The sequence below is a fragment of the Eutrigla gurnardus genome (assembly GCF_963514095.1).
Source record: "Eutrigla gurnardus genome assembly, chromosome: 20".
Lineage (NCBI taxonomy): Eukaryota > Metazoa > Chordata > Actinopteri > Perciformes > Triglidae > Eutrigla > Eutrigla gurnardus.
In genome coordinates, this window is record NC_139931.1 from 8414850 (window position 1) to 8437637 (window position 22788).

General features: G+C 45.1%; 2 protein-coding genes across 2 annotated transcripts in view; one reads left to right on the forward strand and one right to left on the reverse strand.

Moving 5' to 3' along the window:
* Positions 1-1045: 1045 nt before the first annotated feature.
* Positions 1046-10790, reverse strand: gpr139 (G protein-coupled receptor 139). The gene is made up of 2 exons (XM_084037457.1): positions 10656-10790; positions 1046-2074 (listed from the first exon to the last, which is right to left on the reverse strand). The coding sequence occupies exons 1-2, from the start codon at positions 10780-10782 to the stop codon at positions 1071-1073; spliced, it is 1131 nt and encodes a 376-aa protein (XP_083893583.1). The 5' UTR covers positions 10783-10790; the 3' UTR covers positions 1046-1070.
* Positions 10785-22788, forward strand: part of proza (protein Z, vitamin K-dependent plasma glycoprotein a) — a 72215-nt gene continuing 60211 nt past the window's right edge. Inside the window, exons 1-10 of the mRNA XM_084037453.1 lie at positions 10785-10904; positions 16836-17067; positions 18752-18878; positions 19457-19611; positions 19740-19764; positions 19843-19956; positions 20027-20161; positions 20252-20367; positions 20455-20572; positions 20845-21391. Of these exons, the coding sequence (XP_083893579.1) occupies positions 18800-18878; positions 19457-19611; positions 19740-19764; positions 19843-19956; positions 20027-20161; positions 20252-20367; positions 20455-20572; positions 20845-21383 (1281 nt within the window). The 5' untranslated portion in view covers positions 10785-10904; positions 16836-17067; positions 18752-18799 and the 3' untranslated portion in view covers positions 21384-21391. The remainder of the gene's footprint in view (positions 10905-16835; positions 17068-18751; positions 18879-19456; positions 19612-19739; positions 19765-19842; positions 19957-20026; positions 20162-20251; positions 20368-20454; positions 20573-20844; positions 21392-22788) is intronic.

A 22788-nucleotide genomic window follows, 5' to 3' on the forward strand; every position in this document is an offset into this window, starting at 1 on the left:
AAAGGGTTAAAGAGAAGTTTACATTCATTATATTAACCCAGATAATGGCTAACAGTAAGTCATCATGGACCATTAATAGTTAATAGAGGACTATCTACTAATGGCAGAAATTTCCTCTTCCTAATATTGGAAATGTGAGTACTAGGTTAATGACACCTTGGAGTCGACACCAAGTTGAATTTTTTGCCTTGTGTTTTTTTGTGAAGCTACAATAACAGTCAAGTCTACCATTAATACGTATGTAACCAGCGATAAGCAGACAGTCCACTCGTCCTACCACAATCTGCGGGGTAACTTCCGTAGCGAGCGCCGACGTGTTGCCGACCTGCGCTGCTAGGATGAACCTGCTTAAATGAACATGCCTTTGAGACTCCTCTGCATATTAAACTGGAAAAAGCCAGAAGCGTTTTTTTTATTTATTTTTTTAACATTGCTTGAGAGACAGCCAGAACCGGTCGGTGGCTCTGCCTGAGTGAATCACCCCTCGAGGTGAGATGTTTCAGCGCCCGGACTCTGACTGGATGTCTCCACTTTCTGGAAACGACTCCCAATGGACAAAGATGCAGCTTCTCACCGTTGGCAGCGGTGTGCATCGATAATGAAATCAATGTCAGGAGTTCCACCAAGGATTCATCTAGCTGCTAGTTGATTCTGTAGCGCCGTGGCTCGTAAAAGTCAGTGATAGATGGCGGGGATATCCTTTACCAATGTGTGAGTCAGGAGTCACTTACAGTTGCTGTATTTTTTTTCTTTTTTTGCACGGAGGAAACAACATCTATTTGATGCTGGTCGCTGCTTTGTGAATACTTTATTGAACATGTGAGGTCCATTTTCCTTTAAGCACGCCACTGTTTGCTTTTCCACCTTGCTAGCCAACCGCTTTGTCATCGCTCACAGCTAGCTAAACTGTCCCCTGTGTGCTCTCCGGGCGTGTTGACATTTTCAAGCCTCAAAGAGTCCCATGCGGGCAAAGCTGGTCACCAAGGAGACAATGCCTGAATGTGTTCCCCAACAACTGAGGTCGGGGGTGGGGGGGGAAAGGAGGAGCGGGGCTGCTGGTGGCTGAGGACTCAAGAAGAAATACAGACGGGCTTCCCGTTTTTGTCATACTGGTACACCAGCATCTTGATGCAGTGGGAGTTGGCGGGGGAAATCCAGGGGCTGCTCGTGATGGAAAAGTTGTGGCTGGCGTAGAACGGCGGCGGCTGCTTACGGCAGTGGACCAGGGCTCGCAGCACGTTGGCCGCCATGCTCCGGAAACGCTTGCTGATGAAGCAGTAGAGGAAGAAGTTGACCCCGGTGTTGAGCAGCGCCAGCATGTTCGCCAGGTCGGTGAGCATGTGGAGCAGTCGGCCGGCGCCCTGCGAGGCCGGCGGAGGGGAGTAGAAGTGGTAGAGGATCATGAGGGTGCGCGGCGCCCACAGCACGGCGAAGATGGACGTGATGGCGAGGAGGATGGCGGTGGTCTTGCCGGTGGAGTAGCCGCGCAGACGGAAACAGCTGCGGCGTCTGCGCAGCTTCCGGACGATGGCGGCGTTGAGGGAGAAGAAGACGGTGCAGGGGAGGAGGTAGACGGTGGCGCAGTGGGCCCACACGAGGACATGCTGGGCCACGGTTCTCCCGTTGCCCTCCCCACCTCCTCCTCCACCTCCACCTCCTCCTCCACCTCCCCCCACTCCAGGCAGGCTGTGCCACAGCTCAGGCCACCAGTAATACGGAGCCGCAGAGAGCAAGCACCCGATATACACGGCAAATATCACCCTTCTCGTGCGGGCCGGGAAGGAGACCGTGTGGTAGCGCAGCGGGTGGCACACGGCGATGTAGCGGTCGATGGTGAGAGGCACGGTGATCCAGATGGAGGTGTGGATGGAGGAGAACTCCAGGACCTGCACCGCGTTGTTGAGTGACGGGGGCAGCGCCGTGCCCAAAATAAAATCCTCCAGTATGAAGTCCACGAAAACGATGAGGAGCAGGACCAGGATGTCGGCGGCGGCCAGGGCCAGGAGATAGTTGTAGGAGGACTTCTGACGACGCAGCACCAGCTGGGACAGGATGACCACGGTCAGGATGTTAGCTAGGAGCAGGAAGGAGGCGAGGAGGGGAGGAGATGGATGGAGGAAATTATCGGAAAAGTGTGATGAGATCGGAAAAGGGAATGGGAACAGGTTAGGGGAGGGAAAGGAAAAAAGAAAAAATGAGCGTTAGTCAATTTTGGGCAATTGAAAAGGGACAACAAACACGACGGCGCCGGAGATGCAGTGGATCTGTGCTGAAGGAGCACCAACTCAAACGCACAACACACAGAGATCAGAACAAAAACAAAATTTTAATTATGTGGAAGGTTTTCAGCACCATCAACGGCACATATTATCGAATCTGTTATCGTCCCCAGTCAGTGTTTACCGCGCTCAACCGGCTCCCCCGCTGTGTAATCCTCCCTCTGTTTATTGCTCCCTTCCTTTTCCCCCTCTTCATCTACACCTGCCGCGTTATTCCAGCAGCATCTGCCTCTGCCTTTGGCTAAATTGTTATCTCTAATAAAGACTAAATTCACAACAGGAGGGAAACGTGCGGCATCACAGTCTCGGCAGCCCGCTGAGTTCACTACTGCCGGCCCTCGAGCAATTTAGTTCAGAAAAGGAAAAAAGAGAAGCACAAGGACGAACACTCCCCACCCAGTCTGCCTCTCTTTCCAATCTTCACTCCATATCCCTGACATCTATAGCGTCATACCTTCTCCTCCATGTTGCCAAATTAAATGTCTCCCTCGCCACCTTCTTGTGTATTTATTCCAACTCTATTGCTCTCTCTCCCTCCCTCTCCCTGTGTGTCTACTCTCTCTTCACTAAAAGGAACATGGACACAAAGGCCTGGATGTGATTTATCCCACCGACGCGTTTACCAAAGCATAACCTCTGTGCATCAGACGGGACGAGCGCGGCTTTCTGCCTCTCTCGTGGATCAGCAGGTTGGTGATTGAACGGAACAGGCTCATTACACCCTCTTCTTTCGGTGTCGTCCTGCTCCTGCCCCCCCCTTGTCACCATGTGTGCCTGTTATTCCCAGGTGATTCCCATCCTTAGACAGGTGCGTTCACCGCTTGCTCGAAACCTTTCCCCCCAAACCCGAAGAAGACAGGATAAACAAGATGCTGCCTCTTCTACTGTGTTGTTAAAGGTTCCTTTTCTTCTTCTTTTTTTTAATGTTTAAGATTCACTGTGTCTCGCCAAAACACATTGTGTGCATCCTTGAGGTCCACCAAATAGATACTCTGGACCCACTCTTAAAAACAGTAATGCACTATCAGAGGCCAAAAGCTGCACCTTTTAATGGACTTGAAATGAATATTGTTTTGAATGAACTCCCATCCACAAGATCGTTTTCATCTGTTCCTGAAAAACTGATCTTGACATTTTGGAAATAAATGGTTTTCATCCGAAAGCAATAATATGTGAATTTTTTTTTTTTTTTCCGGTGTCATTTTTTAAAAAACAGTATGATATTAATCCTGCTTCTTGGACATTTTAGAACATTTGAGAACACTAAGTTTGACATTAAGTGTAAAATTTTATAAAATACACACTTATATGTCAATCTTTGACTGTTGCTAACCAAAGCCAGTTTAGTGTAACATTTTGGTTCTGCATGAAGACGTGTCCGATCCGTTTCCTCAGACGAAGATGCCTCTGACATTGATTTACATTGCAGCATCACTGAGACATCAATGCACTTAGCAGTTGTCACTGTCCATGCAGCGTCTGTGTTTGTGTGTGTGGTCTGTGGTCCTGCCCCCCCCCCCTGCAGTAATAGATCTGGGATTGGATTAAATATGGCAGCTCAGAGTCTGGTACATCACACTTCACAGCCTCGGCCACTATCAGCTGATTACAAATTACAAAGCCGGCTCCAGATAATGACTAAAGATGTCCTTGCCAGTCTGGAGGATGTGCAGCAGAAGACACACACACATTGATACGTGGCTGCACACGCACACATCATTGGGGACGCACCAATACATTAACGTGAGATCTATCAATTTACATAAATGAGACGTCAAAGTGGTTTACGAGACTCGACAAGCCAATATGTGTGTACATGCAGGGCAGCTGTACCGCAACACACCTCCACTCCACCCCCACCTGTACGCCACACCAACCTCTGCACAGGCAAGTTAAATTGCATTCATGTTGAATTTCAGTCGCCTGTGTTATTGATTCTTTGTTTTCACCTACTGGTTACACGTTCTCTGTTTCTTCTTATTTTCTGGTGCTCAGTTTTCTCAGAATACATCAAATTTGAGGTTCTCCTTGGACTCAAGTGAAATAACCTTAAGTGTAATAACTGTGGGCTCAGATTTTGTGTTTGAAATATATATATTTTTCTTATTTTTTGCTCAGCCTTTTGCACAAAGAACATTCGTCTAAATTTAGAGGTGGGTTCATAAAACAGTCATTTCAAAGAAGAGATCAAGACGGCTTGTCCAAACTTTGGCAATAAAAGAAAGTTATAGGGAAACACAAATCTGATGAATAGTCACAAGTGACTTGATTCCACTTCAGTCGTGACTGAAGGCTAAAAGGTTTGAAAATAAAACAAATCTGTTGGAGTGAGACATCTGAAACGTATCTCTGAATGAGGCTAGCGGCTACATCGGCCGTTAATAGCATAACGCTCAAACATCTTTTGAGGAAAATGTATTGGCGAGAAATTGATTGTGCTGAAATCATTAGTTGCAACCCGTCTGTTTTCATTATGTCCATAAAACCTCCATAAAACACTGATCAGCTGCTCATCTGCTGAGCTTGATTTTATATTTCTGCTTTGGCCGGCTGCTTGTTTCAGCTTTAGTCTACTCTTCGTATGCGTGATTTCCCACAGACCTGCCTCTCGCAGCTGTCATTGTGTACTGTACACACACCTGCTTCATCCAGTTGATCTAATCAGTGTTTGTGTGCACCAGGAAAATGTTGCAGCTGATGGGCCTGCTAAACCTTCTGTTGGAGGCCCTTTACAAAACCATCGCGCTGCCTCGAATCCTCTATTGTACCTCTGCCCATCAGTGCTCTCTCTTTCTCTGTCCACCATACTGGTCAACGGAGAGGGGGGGGGACGTGAAATGGAAACAGTGAGGCGTTCGCTGTCACGGGGTATTATTCTGTGTGGGCTCCCCGGTGAGACGGAGCCTTCCACGGACGGACAAAAGGGATCCGAAACGAGCTTGACATTTCCATTTAGCTTGAGCCAGCCCATTCATTTCAATTGACTCCTGCTCTTTATGTTGGAGGGGAGGACACAGGTTGGAGGGAGGACAGACGGGTTGGAGGGCTTCACGTTTGCGTGCACGAAGACAACACAAACATGGGCATCCATGGACGCATCTCACGCCTGGACGTTCAGGCAGAGCCACATGCAAAGTCTCCCCATCTTTTATTGTTGCAGGGAGGAATAAGTGTCTGGTGTGATTGGATTAGAATAACCTGTCGCACAGATAACGGACAGCTGTGTGTTTGTCCTGTTTGCATGGGTGACCCTCTCTGACTATTTGTGTGGGAGTGATTTTGTGTCTGCACCCCCCCCAACCCCTCCCCTGCTGCTTCCCTAATATGACGAGGAACACGGCCATTGACGTTGTTTAGTGGGAATGGAGAAGACACAGCATGCTCCCCGAGGTGCGTAACGAGGCTGACTCATCCCACCACCAAAGGGAAGTGTTCAGATGGGCTGTCGACTGCACCGCACATCTTAACCCCTCAAAACCGGCAGTAAAACGAGTCATTAGGCTCTTCTCATGGACCTCATATTACGCAGACAGAACATTATAAAAAGGAAATTATGACTGAGCATTGCAATGAAATTATTATTTCTTTTTTTTTTTTTTACATTTGGAGGAAATTGAGGTTTGGCTTCATCCGGAGGTTATGACAAGATGAGCGAAGAGAGGGATGGGTAAATAGATGGGAGGTGAAGTAAAAGGGTGGTCTGAGGAAGGTCACAGAGAGGAGAAAAAAAGAGGGAATTGAGGAGAGGATTAGATGGAAACAGAATGAGAGAGAGAGAGAGAGAGAGAGAGCGGTGAGGCGGTGACAGGGAAGGTACAGAGAGGCAAGAGACAGAGAGGGGGTGAATATCAAAGCTTGCTTCAAAGGTCACGAGCACTTTGTTCCTGGTGACAACCATTTCCCCTTTGTCTTCTCCAAGTGTCAGACCGGACATAAAGCAGGGTGAGCCCTTAATTCCCCGCAATGAAAAGCAGGACTACAACCCTCCAGCAAAGTCACGAAAGTTCAACCCTTCTTATCGATAATCATCGAGAATCTGGCTTGTGATGCTCCAAAAAAAAATGTGGTTGACATCAATCCAATGCATTTCATTGTGAGCATCAGCTGGATTTGTGTTTAATGAGTTAATGAGGAAGCTCATAAGAAAAAGAAAAGATGCAATAAAGAAAATGGGCATATTAGGAGAGAGAGGGAGAGAAAGAGGACCTTGTTGGCTGCTAATAATATTGATGCTACTGCAGAGCTCTGCCTCTGCTCACCTCTTACAGCCATTCACTTTAAAGACGGCCCACAGTGAGTCAAGGTTTGGAGGAGATGACCGTCCTTACATCAGGGCTAACCGTGACACACTGCAGACCGACACAAACCACGTTTAAAGGGCTCATAAACAACGGCAACAATTCTAATGGGCTCTTGGATGTTCTCCAAATGTTTTTTTATGAGGTTTCAGCTTCCAAGAAACCAGGAAAGGTGAAAGTTAGTTGGAGATAGAGGGTAGAGGAGATAATTAAATGAAGAGGAGAGGAAGATGAAGAGGAAAACGAGAAATAAAGACGGCGTCAAACGACGCAGGGATTTAGCGTTTTTGTTGTCAGCTGGTCAAACAAAGTTAGCTCCGTCGTTGCACCAACAACCTCTCTGATTTAACAACACGTCCCTCCTCCCTTGCCTCCTCTGTCCTCCTCTCTGGCTCGTCTCCGCCGTGACAAGCTCTCCCCTCTCTCCCTTCCTCTTCCTTCTAGAGACAAACCAGAGCTCAAAACTCTGAGTTTGATTCACCCCACTGTCCGTGCTTCGACGTAAGCTTTCACATGCTGTCCTCTCGTCCAGTTTACACCACCTAATCTTAAGCTGCACCTCAAGAGTGAGAGTATCTATTAACACACCGCCATTCCAACACAGATCCCCCCGTCGCTGGCGCAGATTGACAGATCAATAGTCCAAACTGAAAATCACTGGGGCCCGACTCTTCATTAAATAGCGGCTGACGCCTCGTCCACGCTGAACATCCTCGACCTTTCCCCCTTTGGGTGGATGGAGAAAATGGTGAGGGGGGCTGTCGAGTACGTGAGTCCCTGCATGTTCAGGCAGGTGGAGGAGACACGTACACCTCACCAAACAGCCACTTGTTGTCACGTCTTCAGCCACGGGAGGTTTATGAGACAGTTGGCCCCTAGGCAGAGGCAGCGAAAGGTTGTGTGTGTCTTTGAGGTCATTTTGTGTCTCTTTGTGATAATTTGATTTCTTTTTAGTTACCTTTCCATTTGCTTTATCTCTTTTTGTCGTAGTTTTTGTCTCTTTGTTGTTGATTTGAGTCTCTTTGTAGGAGATTCTGTCGGTTTGTAGTCAATGTGTGTCTCTTTGTAGTTGTTTTGTGGCTCTTTGCAGTAGTTTGTGTGTCTGTGTAGTCGGTTTGTGTCTCTTTGTTCTCTCTGTTTTCTCTCTTTTTAAGGTTGAAATTCTTTACTTGAATACTTGGACTTGACTTGGAGTATTTATTCTCATTTCTACCTGCTCTACATCGCGGCAGTGAATACTTTTATTTCTACTCCCCACCTTTTAATCTCAGGCTACGCCTTACTGCCTACTTTACAGATTCCAGCTTGGCATATAAATCACAGTCATAAATCATCTCATGAAATATTAAATCAATAAAAAGTAACTGAAGTGAATTTCTTGTTCCACCTCTTTTAACATTAAAATGGCTGGACATTTTAAACCCCTTCAACTCTGCATTAATGCTTCAATGTCAAGTAGTAATCAGACGTGTATTTGACTGAATTTTCTTTCTGCAATATATGTAATAATAAGTGCTGGATTGTTGATGAATTTAACCAACATTTTCTTAATAAATACATTTGTAAGTTTGAATGTAGCCTTTATTAGGCAATATTCAGGCACCAACAGTGACCTCGGATGAATAACACCTGAGCAGAGAAAACTCAAACGCATGGAGGCAGCTGTGCTGTCCTGGATATTCACTTGACCTTCTAGTTCTGTCACAGGGAACTATTGATCAGCTTCAACGTGCTGTACAGTATGTGTCTCGGCGTTGATTGTTGAGAGACATACTGCACTGTAGAGGAGCAGCCCTCGCTTCTTCAATCCCAGCATGTCAGAGACCGAGGCAAAGCGCCGACTCCTTCATTGTGCTGTTTGCTATGCCAGCGCACGTCTGTGCAGTCCGTGTGGTGAGCAGAGAGAGAGAGTGAGAGAGAGCGAGTTAGCGATCAATTAAAAATGTGGCAATTCCTCTCAGCTCAGTCGTCTGTAGCTCTGAGTGATCAGGGGTAATTCTTCTTCTTCTTCTTTGTCTTCTTCTTCTTTTTCTTCTTCTTCTGTCCTCGTTTTCTTCTTCTTCTGTCCTCGTCTTCTTCTTCTTCTGTCCTCGTCTTCTTCTTCTGTCCTCTTCTTTTTCTTCTTCTTCTTTCCTCGTCTTCTTCTTCTTCTTCTGTCCTCGTCTTTTTCTTCTTCTGTCCTCGTCTTCTTTTTCTTCTTCTGTCCTCGTCTTCTTCTTCTTCTTCTTCAGTCCTCGTCTTCTTCTTCTTCTGTCCTCGTCTTCTTCTTCTTCTGTCCTTGTCTTCTTCTTCTTCTGTCCTCGTCTTCTTCTTCTGTCCTCGTCTTCTTCTCCTGTCCTCGTCTTCCTCATACTTCACCCTGTTCATTCTGAGATTTCGGTTCATCATTTCCTAAGGTCAGGCGGTAATCATTTCCAACCACTTGACTTGAGTAATCCCTCTTCTCATCACCTTCCATCGTCTCGCTTTTCCTCCTCGAGTCTGTGCTTTTGATGTGACCCCTCTCGCTGTCTGCGTCTTAAAGGTCAAGAAAGGTACCCCCCCCCCCCCCCCCTTCTGCTGTTAAGACTATGGAAACGGCAGCTTGTAATCAAGGTGGCGGCCTCAAATCCATCGAGGGTGTTAAAGGCGCGTGGGTCTGTAGGTCACGCCGCTACTACTCGCACACGCCGACGCTCATGAAACATTCATGATTCAGCTTGAGTGGAACGTCGTAATGATTGAACAAGTCAAGCTTGACTGCTGCAAAGTATCAGCCTGCCGCACTCAACGCCGCCATTAATTCAGACGACCAATGTGAGCTCGCATTACACTCCCGGGGTTATTGTTACTCGGTAATTAAACAAACAGCCCCAATCACATTTGTAAGGAAGAATCGAATAAAACTTCCGAGGCAGGAGAAACTTTTAAATGACAGCGGAGAGAATTGCTTGTGCGAGACTTGATTTGCCAGTGCGGGAAATAATTAGGCGAGATTTCATCAGGAAGAGAGACTTTTGCTTTTACAAGGCTGCAAATCTTGTGGAGTTACTGCAGCCTTGGCATACAAAAGCGTTTCCCTTTGCATTGCAGATTTGTTTTGAAGCCGAGCAAGTGATGTTGTTCAGAGCTCACTCACAATATCAAAGAAAAGATATACAAATGTCTTAAAGGCGAATAAGACTTAGATAAGAAATAGCAAAAACACCTGAATTAACCTTTATGTTTCCCTGACCACAGAATGACTGCAGCATTTTTGGGTCTGAAGCAAAGTGGATTGTGTGTATGAAGCCCAAACTCTTTTTCTCTTTCATCTGACCTCCACATTTCCTTCCTCCATCCGTCTCCCTCGCAGACACATATTCATGTGCACACAACCACTTTGCTTGACTAGGTCAGCGCTCGTACATCACGCAGGGGGGGGGAGAGAGGCAGCAAATGGTTCCGACAGTGACTGTGAATGGGCCAATCAGTCAATGGCAAAGACGCAACAAGGACCTGTCATTAATTCAGGTTGTCAAGGGGAGCCACGTAACACACTTGTCCTCGAGGTCAAGCCTGTCATGCACACACACACACACACACACACACACACACACACACACACACACACACACACACACACACACACACACACACACACACACACACACACACACACACACACACACACACACACACCGGCTAACTCCAGATTAACAAAGTGGGTGCAGTTTCAAGTGGTTAACAGTGAGATTGAATAATGCTCTGCACATACAGTTGCTGTTTTCTCCTCTCTTGTATAAATGTTGCTGGCAAATGTCCAACGTAGGAGGCAAATGTGTGAAACAAACTCCAAAAAAACAGGCGCAAGCACAGACAATGGACGCACAAGTGATTGCCACAAGGTCAGATCACAAATCAACAGTGTGTGTGTGTGTGTGTCTGCAAATAGTGGGGCAGCTGTGTATGACACACACTCACTCAAACCTGCAGACAAGTGCACAACAAAATCAAGATGCAAAGCATGACTCCGGCAACCCACCGATGAGCAAATTACCACAGAGGGAGGCGTGCGTGTGATTAATAAAACGCACGATGATGTGTGCACGTTTCTTACCCGGCAGGCCGAGACAGAGCAGGACGCTGTAGTAGATGACCGGCAGTGGTCCGAGGGGGCATCCCTGCCCCGGGCTCCAAGTGCTCCCGTTTGGGGAGAAAACCGGGAAGATGTGGCTGTGCTCCATGGCCTCTTCCTCGCTCCTCTTCCTCAGCTGAGCTCAAGTGTCAAGAAAGCCTCGCCACGCCAGCGAACCGCCACCGGCACAGAAAGAGAGGGTGCTCTGTCCTTGGGTGCCAATCAGCATGAGTATGTGCACGCGGTGAGTTAGTGTGGAGGCAACGCGGCCCCCCGAGTGTGTGTGTGTGTGTGTGTGAGAAGGAGGTGGACAACAGACGGAGAGAGTTGAGGGAGAGATGATATGTGTTAGTAGGTGATGGAGAGGGGAGGAGGCGAGAGAGCGAGGCGTGAAGAGGTGAGGATGAAGGTAGAAGTGGAGAGGGGAGGATGCCGCCTGAGTGTGTGAGGGAGAGGGGAATGAGAGCGAGTCGACAGCGCGGCAGGGGAAGGAGGAGGAGGAGGAGAGAGGGAGGGAACGAAGGAGGGAGGAAGGTAGATGGAGAGCAAGGGCACGCTGGAGAGCAGAAAGTGAGGGAGAGAGACGGAGGCTGTGTGCTGAGGGAGGCTCGGAGAGAGGAAGAGGGGTTCCCGTGTGAGGGCAGTCAACACACGGGGACAATAAAGCTGACGGGGATGTGACAGATGAGAAAAGATAAAGGCTTGTGTGTTCGCCCTTGCCATATCGTCAATGTGTCCCTTTATTGCACATCCCGTTGTGCACATTCAGTAACTTGATGATTGCTTTTGACCGTTTATCCACAAAAGAGAGCAGAAGCAGAATTCACACATGTACCCACAATCCCATCCGTTTGCATATCATAAACGTTCCATACAGTATAAATACATGGGATTTTGATGTGTGTGGGCACGTGGGGGGTTGGGACTGGCTGCTCAATCTAATTTGCCATGCAGTGTGAACCGTCTGCATCTCCATTTAAAACGTGCTAATGAGTAGAAGGCTGACAGTGAAACACCAGTATTGCTTCTTGAGAAACTCTGGTTCATCAGGGTGGCAACAGATGAGTCTGTCCATTTTTCACAATGCATCCCTCCGTTGTTTAGTCTGAAAAATAGCATTTCTGCTTCTTCTTTTGCAGCATGACTGATGCGATTCCATAAAAAAATCAAATTGATGAACTGTTTATTCCCCCCCCAAAAAATGTTCAGCTACATTGCACTGCTTTCACCACCCTAATGGAGGCAATGTAGCTTAAAAGGTTTGGGGAATCCAACGCTGGAGAGGTTTGTGTGACCTGTTTATTAATTTTCTCTAGATTGTCTGTAGAATGGAAAAAATTATTGACAGAGCCTAAAATACAGTATTCAACTTCTAATGATAAGACTAAATGAAGTCCATTGTTGGGATGAGAATACATGCATTTGCTCAAATACAGCACATAAGTAAAATGTTCAGGTACTTGTACTTTAATCAAGTATTCACAGATGAATCCAGCCGCTGATAAATGTGCTTGGCTCTTGAGTGCAGACGCCATTCCTGCAGAGGCAGCGTGACGCTCAACAATTTAACGTGGAAGCAGGGTTGTTTGGATTAATCACGGCGGGAAGTCATCCCCTTCGAAAGATGAAGGCGCACCTGCAGTGCACGTTATTAGTCTGATGTTGATTATGACACAGGCTTTGGTGTACAAGTGTTGTATAATTGAGAAGCTTATTAAAACAGGAAGGAATTACTTATGTTTTAGCTTACATATAGCTTATTAAACATAACTTGCTGTACTGTGCGATATAATATATAATAATTTAGTCCTGATGTCCAGGAAATGTAGTAATTAAGTAACCAAGCTAGCTTGTTGAAATGCTGCTTATACATAGCCTAATAATAATTGATATTGTCTAATTATGTAATATCTGCACTTTTGATACTTTATTACATTTGACTGATAATACGTTTATTAATAATTGAATAGAAGTATTTTACTTATTGAAGTATTTGTATTCTGTTGCATTGCTTTTGCACAGATAATGGATGCATGTTTGAATATTGTAGTTTTTAATGGATGCAGTCTGAATTGTGGATGTATAGTAGTGATAACTCTTACTATCAGTCATTTGCAGGCTCCTCTGAGCTTTTAGGGGTTGCTTTATGTGCAGTAAGTAGAGATCAGAGCAGCCATGAGTACGGACCGGCGAGCCATCATGTCCATTTAGAGAGCTGTCATTTGTGTTTCTGCTCTCTTGGTGCCTTTTCAGCACAATCAAGGCCTGCTCTACCTCGGTCTGAGGAAACACAACCACGCTGGTCCTCCTCTGCTGTCTGACTGAGATACAATATATCATTTAAAAGGTGGTGCATGTGTCTGGGACAAGGACACGAGGGCAGACGAGATTAAAGAGTTTTGCACCAAGAAAGAGATTTTCCTGCAGAGCAGGGGATCATAAAAGACGATGACAACCATCTGAAAAACCCGCTTGGAGCTTTAATAATGGCTAGTAGGGTCTGCTGCACCCATCAGGAAAGAAGGAATTTAACAGTGCAATAATTGCTGATCTGTTTCTGCTGAATGCCATTTGAATCGGATGCAGGGAAGTAAAGGAAGGAGAGAGTGTAGGTGAAGTGTAGAGGAGCGATCACGTGCTCTTAATTCTTTTTCTCCTGCACGTGAAGAAATGAGCTGCGGGCGACGCAGGGAAGGGGAGCGCCGCGATTAGGCGTTAAATAAAATATGGCCGGCTGACGTGAATTGATCACGGGGAAAATGTGGGACAAGGGAAGGCGATTCTTCAAGAGTAGCTAACATAGCGGTGAAAGACCCCCACAGGGGTAGTGTGTGCCTGCTCTCCAGTACTTAATACCACATCATCATTGGTCCTTGTCACGCAAACTCGATTACACGCAATCTTCTGGCGCTTTGATCTCGGCGTGATTGTGTTGTGTTGGGTCGTTGTTTTGCTGTTGGATTCAACAAAGGACAACAGATACTGTACGTGCGGTGTGCCACTGTTATGTGGCGCGACGCTGCAAACCAAACCAGGGCAGGTGATGGTTGTTACGTATTATTAGTTATGTAGCGTTGCCATACCTCCACCTGACCTCATTACATCCTGCAGCCATGAACTGTATGTGTAGGTTAGTGGAAAGGTCTGTGAAGGACATTAGTGTGTGTGTGTGTGTGTGTGTGTGTGTGTTATTAACTCATTACATCATCATTACACACGTCGTCTTGGGACCTCACGCTGTCAAATCCTCACCGAGCGTCACAATCACACGCAGACAGGCACAAACACGCGAAGAGCAAACTCGTGTTATTGCCTCAAACGCGCCGCGGAAATGTTTGTGGTTTATGTGTTGACATTTAGCGGCTGGTTGCTAAGCAGGAAGAAAACTCATCTGTGTGGCTTTGCAAAGGATTAATCTCCTGCTTCGTGACGTTCGGTGTGATAATTACACGTGAGAGTCGCTGAACATCTGGAACACAGTAGAAATGAAATATCATGAGCATGAACTCATAAACCGGCACATTCTCACTAGAAAACAGACGCGTTGGTTCGTTTGCCGTAAGCTTCAAACTGTGACTCTAGAGTTCGTTTTGGACGTGGTGGCTTTAGTGTGTTGTTTATTTAGGTTGAGGAACATTTGTGGTTGACGAGAACTTGACTGACAAACGAGTCACGTGACTCGAGAGCGGGAAGCGAGTCACGTGACTAGCGACTCGTGCAGCAAAATGTCAGTGTTTACTTTTATATTTTGGACGGGACACGAACAGCGGTCTCCTGGACAAAAGTCCTGTGTTTGGTTGACACATCCCCCATCCCACCTGTCCGCCGTTGCCACGACAACAACAAAACTTTAGTATGTGGTCATTTTTTGCCATCTTAGTTTGACATTTCATTCCCTGAGTCACACGCGGGGAGGCTATTTGTGAAGGCGGTGCAAGATAAAGAGTCACAAGATCACCAAATTCATTCCAATTCATCTCCCCGGGCACCACGAGTGTCATGACAACCCACCTGATAGTTGAGATTTTTCCTTCTAGAGCGGCAGACTGAACAAACGATGGACATTGCCAAACCCTCGAGCCTAATGAGGCTAATCAGTAAATAAAGAAGTGATGAAAGGCAGAGGAGGTAATAAGACGTGAGGAGAATAATCGAGATTCCAGCATCGGGGAGTCCCGGGGATTTCATCTCCAGCCTGTTATTCATCAGAAACTAGCGGGTGTCATTAATTATACATGCCTTTCTGTGATGGCTGTTTGTTTAGTGTGCCTGTAAAATTGCACCCTGGGTTTGAAGAGGGACGGGTCAGCGGGGTCACACGTGAGCGCCGCGTGGCCCATTCTTTCCCTCTTCCCTCCAATTAAGAGCCGGCACTCCTAGAATAATGAGAGGGTTGGGAAGAAATGGGAGAGAGACGTTACAAGAGGAGGATGTTGAATAAATCATAACGGAGGGAGAAATATGGAAGGGAGGCGGTATGGGGATCTTTCCACTCCAGTGCATGCAAACAAGGTAACGCTGCACATGTATGGACACGTGCATGCACTCAACGCCAGCAAGGTTCACCTCGGACCGCCATCACTAGGGAGATTGCTGCGATCTTAATCATTTACACATCGAGCAGCGGCTCTGCATGTCGGGGCTGCCTCTCCATCCGCTCTCCCCACCCCTGGGTGAGTCTCCCTGGACCGGGCAGCCCTGCTCCTGCCCCTGTCCAGCACCGGGGACCAGCTGGTCCGAGCAGGCTCTTATAATACCTCCGTTATTAGACTTGGGAAATGGAGACATTTAACACGGCTGCAGCTGAGACTGAAGCCCCCACGGCTCTGTCTGCAAATTGCATTGCTCTCACAAACAATGCCATTGAAATAAGGCCACTGAGGAGGGACTTTGGATTTGGAAAGCAAAGCCTTTGATGGCCCTGTTTCAGCATCTTACTGGTTTGATCATAGCCAACCCATAACCACTAATCATAGAGTTTGACATTAAATATGCAACAACTCTAAATACATGGCTGATCACTCCTCCTAGATGAATTAAAATGTTTCATACATCTTCCAGCCTGAGATCTAAAACTGTTCTTTAGTGTGACGGAAACTTCACAGCCTGTCTGCCCTCAGTTTCTCAACGGTTTCCTTCCAGCCCTCTCGTCCGCTTTCATTTTAACTTGTCTGCTTTAGCTGATTGTGCAGAGCCTCAATCCAGCTGCTGTTTGCTGTTGTCTAGACTCGTGTGCGTGTGTTTGCAGTTAAGCTTAAGCTATTGATCACTGCAGATAGCATCCCTATTCTGTGTGCACAGAGGAGTTCCTGATTCTGATCACACTGCTGAGGAAAATGTCAGCGGTGGTCCTAAATCTTTTCCCCCCTCTCTTTTGAATGCCCCAGTGTATAATTTAGTGCTGGATTTCCAGCCGATTATGCATATATTTCTGCACAAATACACGCAAAACTCAGGCTAAAGAGTAAGAAGTCGCTTCCAAGCTAGTACTGCACTTTTTACCTTGTCTCCTCATCACAAGTTGTGGCCTATGTGGGTATAAATCCTGAGCAGGAGGGACTTACATCTCAGGTTATTCCATTACAGCACTTTTAGATACCTGAAGAGATGACTATATCCATATTTGACAAGAATTAAGCAAAAACGTGAGATAAGTCATGTCTTTATCCCTTAAATCACCTGCTGGTCCTTCAAATGTATCTTCCTTTTTATGGTTCTGATCCTCAGGTTTGGAACATATTATTAATATGCTGTGAAAGGGATTTAAAATTGCAAATCTAAAGACAAAGTTGAAGATCAAATCATCCGAAAAACTCACAGACATCTAAAAAAAAAACCCAGCTTCACTGCTTTATTGTAGAAATCAAAAGTGTAAAAGGTTGCAATGCACTGGTTTAATCTTTAACAGTGAATTCAATTTATAAGATGGTTGTATCCATTATTTAAACTGAAAAAAGGGACTAGTAATTAAAACTGTCAAATGTTACATTCCAGCACTGATTTTGGAGCTCTCATTTAATTTATTTCCACTTAGACTTTATTTCTACCCTTTTTTTAAGTATACAATGGAGGCATATTGTCATTAACTATGTATTTTGTTAAGTATATGTAACTATTATTTTAGCTGTAAGGCTTTAAACTCATCTTTCATCTGTCTTTCAGGCTCTCAGGAGGAAAGTCCTGCAGGACAACACTGGGCTGTCGGCGCCCTCTGGTGGCCACTCCCCGTCATTACAATGACTACAAGCAGAAAACAGTGAGTGACTCGGATGCGGTCATCATCCGTTATTTTGGATCGATAGTAGTGCAGGAAGGTGTGGTGTTTCTGAGGACCAGCAGCGGGGAGAAAGAGGGACCAGACCGGACCGGTACCTTGACTCAGTCTTCCGGAGCGGTAGGTACCGACCATCACTGTTGTCGCTGTTGTTATTGCTGCTGTTGTTATTGCTGTTGTTGTTATTGCTGCTGTTGTTATTGTTCTTGTCGTAATTTCGGATGCAGAAACGTGTTGGACACGCCCTGAAAACAGAGACGGATTAAAACGTTTAAATGTTTTTGTACATCGGAACATTTCAGCAGCTTGTAGTAAAGCTGCATCCGGTCACTGCTGCAGCGCAGAAGACCAGCTGGTTTAGCTAAAAATGCTACCAGGCCGGTAAAAAGCTACGCAGACAGAACGCGTCCTAACGTGTAATAAACACATCGTTCTTCAGCGCTGAAAACCCGTTATATTGTATTTGAAGCGACCTCAGTGTTTGTTTACAACAGATAGTCAATGACGTCCATCAATATGGCAGCAGAGCAACGATGACCTGCTGGAGGAAAAACTGCACAATCACTGATGAAAACAGCATGATCTCATTTAGCGAGGAGTCGTGAATTATTAAACAAACCAAACACAATAATAATAATAATCATGATGATGATGATGATGATAATAATAATAATCATGATGATGATTATGATAATAATCATGATGATGATAATGATAATAATAATCATGATGATGATGATGATAATAATCATGATGATGATGATGATGATAATAATAATAATCATGATGATGATGATGATGATGATGATGATAATAATAATCATGATGATGATGATAATAATTATAACCATGATGATGATGATGATGATGATGATGATGATAATCATGATGATGATGATGATGATGATGATGATGATAATAATAATAATAATCATGATGATGATGGTGGTGATAATAATAATAATCATGATGATGATGATGATGATAATAATTATAATCATAATGATGATGATGATGATGATGATGATAATAATAATAATAATAATAATCATGATGATGATGGTGGTGATAATAATAATAATCATGATGATGATGATGATAATAATAAGGATTGACCCATTCTTAGCTAAACATGGTATTTCTTTGGGGCGTGTATGTTTGAATTGACTTGAATTGAGGTTGATTTGGTTTAATCCACCTAACTCTGTATTTATTGCCTTATTTCTTTCAAACACTTTGACCTTTAAAAAATATATATATATACATTAATAGATTATTATCATCATACAATTGTCTACTATGATAGTAATGATCAAACATTTATTTGTGATTGAGGTGCTTAATCATGTTTCAGTACTTTAACTATAACAATTATAGATACACGCAAAGCCAGACATCAACTGAATAAATCATACCATCAATGTTTGGCAAAGCTCAGAATTTTTAAGGTGAATTTTGTAAATATTGACACTAGCTGAAACATGGATGCATGCTTTAGGGAAAACAAAGCCTGTTTGATCGCTTAAGAAATCCTTAATAATAAGATTAAGTATTATTATTACTGATAATAATAGTTTCCTTTATTCCTTTAGTATGATGGATCTTGCTAATGAATGCAGTCATGAAGGAGGATCTCTTCAAATCTATTATTTATTAATGACTCGAGTATAATTATGAACATTATTATGGTGCCAGAGGTGCAGCCAGTAAACCTTTAATGGACCCTGGGAAGATCTAAGACATCTCATCGTCTCTTTCGATTATCGTGTGTGTCATATCTTTAATCTGTTCGTCTTATTTGTAGGAGAGCAACGATCGTTCAACTCAACTCAGATCACGCTTCATCGTCACCATGCGCCCCTGGACCGACTCCGCCGCTCTGCTGGTTCTGCTGGCGGGGGCCGTGACAGCCGTTCAGGTCCCCCACACAGGTGAGAAAGTCAAGGTGGAGCCAGATGGGTCCGCAGAGCTCGACGGCGGTCTAGTTTGAGGTCTGGAGAGAGAAACGGGAAGTGAGGATCTAAAAGGAGGTCAAGATGGATGGATCTAGGAAGTATTTTCATTATAAATGAATCCGCTGATCGCTAGAGTCCCAAACCCAAAGATTTAGTTTACAATGAAATGGAAACGGAGAAAAAACATCAAGTAGGCTAATCATATCTGGGAAGCCGGAACATATTTTTTTATTTGGCATTCTCACTTAAAAATGGTTGAAGTGATAAATCCACATTATCCAAACAGCTGCTGATTAAGTTTCTGTCAGTTTAAAGATATATACTGCATGCCATGAAAAGTTCCAGACACCAAGAAAGCCAGTAACAGTTTCTATTTATTTTTTTATATCCTAAGGCCATAAAATAGAAATAAGCAAACAAGTCTTGATTCAATGTTACTATTTTACAAACTGGAGCTGCTCATCACACAGGATCTGCACCGCGTCAAGCCTCTTTATAGGAAAACCACTTCAAACTGTCTGTTGTGGATGCTGAGACATTAACCATTCCTCCAGTGTTCCTGGACAAGCAGCAGGCCAGCTCGGTGATCTCCCGCCAGAAGAGGAACGTCGGCGGCAGCAACCAGCCCCCCAGTCTGGAGCAGGTTTGCATGGAGAAAGTGTGCAACTATGAGGAGGCCAGAAAGATCTTCCAAGACTCTTATCGCACGGTGAGCTCCAGGACTTCTCTCCACAAACCCCCTCAGTGCCTTCTCTTTCTCTATATTTCATGAATGCACTGTAAATGCCACGTTTCGCTTCAACTGTTCACTTATCATGCCTTTTGTTTGTCCTGCAGGATATTTTCTGGGCCGTCTACATCGGTAAGTAATGATTTTCCATCACTGCACGGTCATTAGCAGCACATAACGTCTTCTCATAGACTCTCCGTCTGCGATTAGATGGAGACCAGTGTGCGGAGAAACCCTGCAAGAACGGAGCCATGTGTTCAGACAGCGTGGGAGGCTACGACTGCGTCTGCAAGTCGGGTTTCACGGGAGTCCACTGTGAAAATGGTGAGTCTTCGTCAGGAGTTGGTTTCTCCCTTGCTGCCTGCGTGCTACAACCTTCCCCTTCTGTTCCCAGACACGACCCTGTGCACCCTGGAAAAGAACAAGGGCTGCTCCCAGTTCTGCAAACCCGGCTACACGTCCTACGAGTGCTCCTGTGCACGCGGATGGAAGCTCAGCCGGTCGGACAGGGATAAGTGTGAGCCTGCAGGTGTGTCTCTTCCGCGTCTTCTTGACTGTTAATTGGATAAATAATGTGACACGAGAAACAAATTACAACCGTCCCACATTCCTCTTTCAGTCACGTTCCCTTGTGGAAAGGTGAACAGTCTGAGTCAGTGGAACAACAGACTGTCCAGCAACATGCGCAGCAACTTTGAAGGACTTAGCTGTTCTTCTTCAGAGTGCCCCTGGCAGGTAGGAACACACACACACACACACACACACACACACACATTACAGGTCACAATAAAGTGTTGCTTCATGGCATTGCATTGTTTGTAGGCTCTTCTGAAGAGTCCAGAGTCGGCAGGTTTCTGCAGTGGCGTCATCCTGAAGGAGAACCTGGTCCTGACTTCAGCTCAGTGTGCCAACAAATACAGAAACATCCAGGTGGCCGTTGGTGAGTTGAGAAAAACTCCTAATCATTCTTTTACCACAATGACTGCTACTACTCATTTTTATAAACGACGTACTTTTAAACTTAAATACGTTTACAGCCTCAAATTTCCAGACTTCTCGGTCAGATTTTTCAGACCATATTTGACTTTGTGACCCCACAATGTTCCTGGTTAAATGATGGTTAAAATAATAATTTGATTATCAAAATTGCTGCTGTTGATCCACTAACTGATGGATCAACTCCTCATTGTCATGTCCGTATGACCTCCTCAGGCAAGCGCAGCAGCGGCATCTATGACGACGGAGAGCAGACACTCTATGTGAATGTGATTCACAAACACCCGCGCTATGTGGAAGGCCGCCCTGAAAATGACCTGGCCGTGATTGAGCTCCGTGACCGCATCATTTTTAAGAGGGAGGTGAGGCCAGTCTGTCTGCCAGAAAGAGACTTTGCCGACAGCGTCCTGATGACGGGGGAGTTCCCGGCCGTGGTCACCGGCTGGAAATTACCCAATGAGGGGTCTGCCTTCGAGGGCATGCTCACCCTCAACCAACTCGCGTACAACCGCCTGCCTCAGTGTCTGGAGACTCACCCCGCTCTAATGACCAATAAGATGGGCTGCACCACTACCCGGACCAACGCCGACTGCACCATGAGCGCCGGCAGCCCCCTCCTCACTCCCTACAGGGAGACGTTCTTCCTCACCGGGGTGGTCAGCCAGCCGCCAGGGGCCGACTGCAGCAAAGGCTACGTCTTCCAGAAAGTGTCCCGCCACCTCGGCTGGCTGCAGACTCTCATGGATTCACGTTAGGTTGGTTTGTCAGGCTTGGAAAATATACAATAACGCAGGTAAATAAATTAAAACAGGGAATCAGATGAAACCGTCATATTTGAAAAAATGCATTGTCTTTTATACCCAGCTCCTAATAACCATATAGTTGTAATTGCTTGTGTCTGTGTGAACTTCCTCGTTTATCCACAAGGTGGCACTCTGTCAACATAAACAGATAAGCACTTTCTGTACTTGTATTATCAGCCAGAAGGTCAGAACTAGCAAGAACTGCATGTATTTTGTGACATGGACATAGCTTTTAATTAACCCTATGTGATGTTATTTTTAGCAACTGCTGTACTGGTTGACATAACTCTCCAGGTAATCACATCTAAAAATGAAATAAACCTTAACACCCCACCGGATGTCAGTTCTGTCATTGTTTTTAGGGTGAAGTGCACAGTAGTATTTCTGGAACATTTGGAAATACCATTTCACAGATGCCACAGCGCTCACACGACCTGTTTTATTATGGTATTTATTAAATTTGAACATAAATTGTGTTTTTCAGGGTGTTAAAAACATTGACATTAGCAGACAATAAAACATATAGAACTGATAAACAACAAAATACATTAACAGTAACGGAACAATCTTAAATAAATAAGTAAAATGGCTCTTTTGCAAACCACAAGCATCCACTATCAGCTATAACAAGCTCCATCTGTATGAAACTGAGATATAAAAGAGTGAACTCTCACACTAAGTTAAATAATGTCAATAATGTGAATAGAAATTTAACCTAAGCTTAAGCCTAAGATTAAGAATGATCCCGAGATTTACATGAATGTATGATATCCAGTAGTTGGCATTTGTCAACCTTCACGGTGGCCCTACAGAAAAAATGTCAAGTCATCGCCAAAGTCAAATAATTCATAATTCATAATACAGTCAAAACAAAGAACAAGCACTTTAAAACAAACTAGTGATAGAGCAAATTAATCCATTCTGATTGTGATTTCAATTTAAAGGCTCTTCTATTTCTGCTACGTGTTAAAACATACACACTTTGAAGCGTGAAAAGAAACATAATTAACAGCTTCAGGAATGTAGCTCAACTAGTCTTATATTCCTTTTTTTTTGTCCCAGATGATATTAGCTTGCCCTCACTGTTGCATAGCCCCCGTGTTGTCTGGCAACCTTTTCCCACTCGCCCTCTGCAGTCTTCTCACAGCCTCCCTGGTGAACGAGGCCAGGACCGTGTCATGAAGGAACAGGAAAGGAGTTGCCAGAAGAATGGAAATGAGAGAGAGAGAGAGAGAGAGAGAGAGAGAGAGAGTAAGAGGCACCACATAAAAAAAAAAACCTGGCCTGCCACTTCTGATGGGGTTCTTGAAAAGCACGTCTCTGAGAGCTGGGGCCCACGTTGACTGTTGCCATGGTA

Excerpts from the sequence above, each read along its gene's own strand:
- gpr139 (XM_084037457.1), bottom strand. The coding sequence starts at position 10,782 with ATGGAGCACAGCCACATCTTCCCGGTTTTCTCCCCAAACGGGAGCACT. Across the intron at positions 2,075-10,655 it reads GCTCTGTCTCGGCCTGCCGG|CTAACATCCTGACCGTGGTC; the intron begins GTAAGAAACGTG and ends TCCTGCTCCTAG.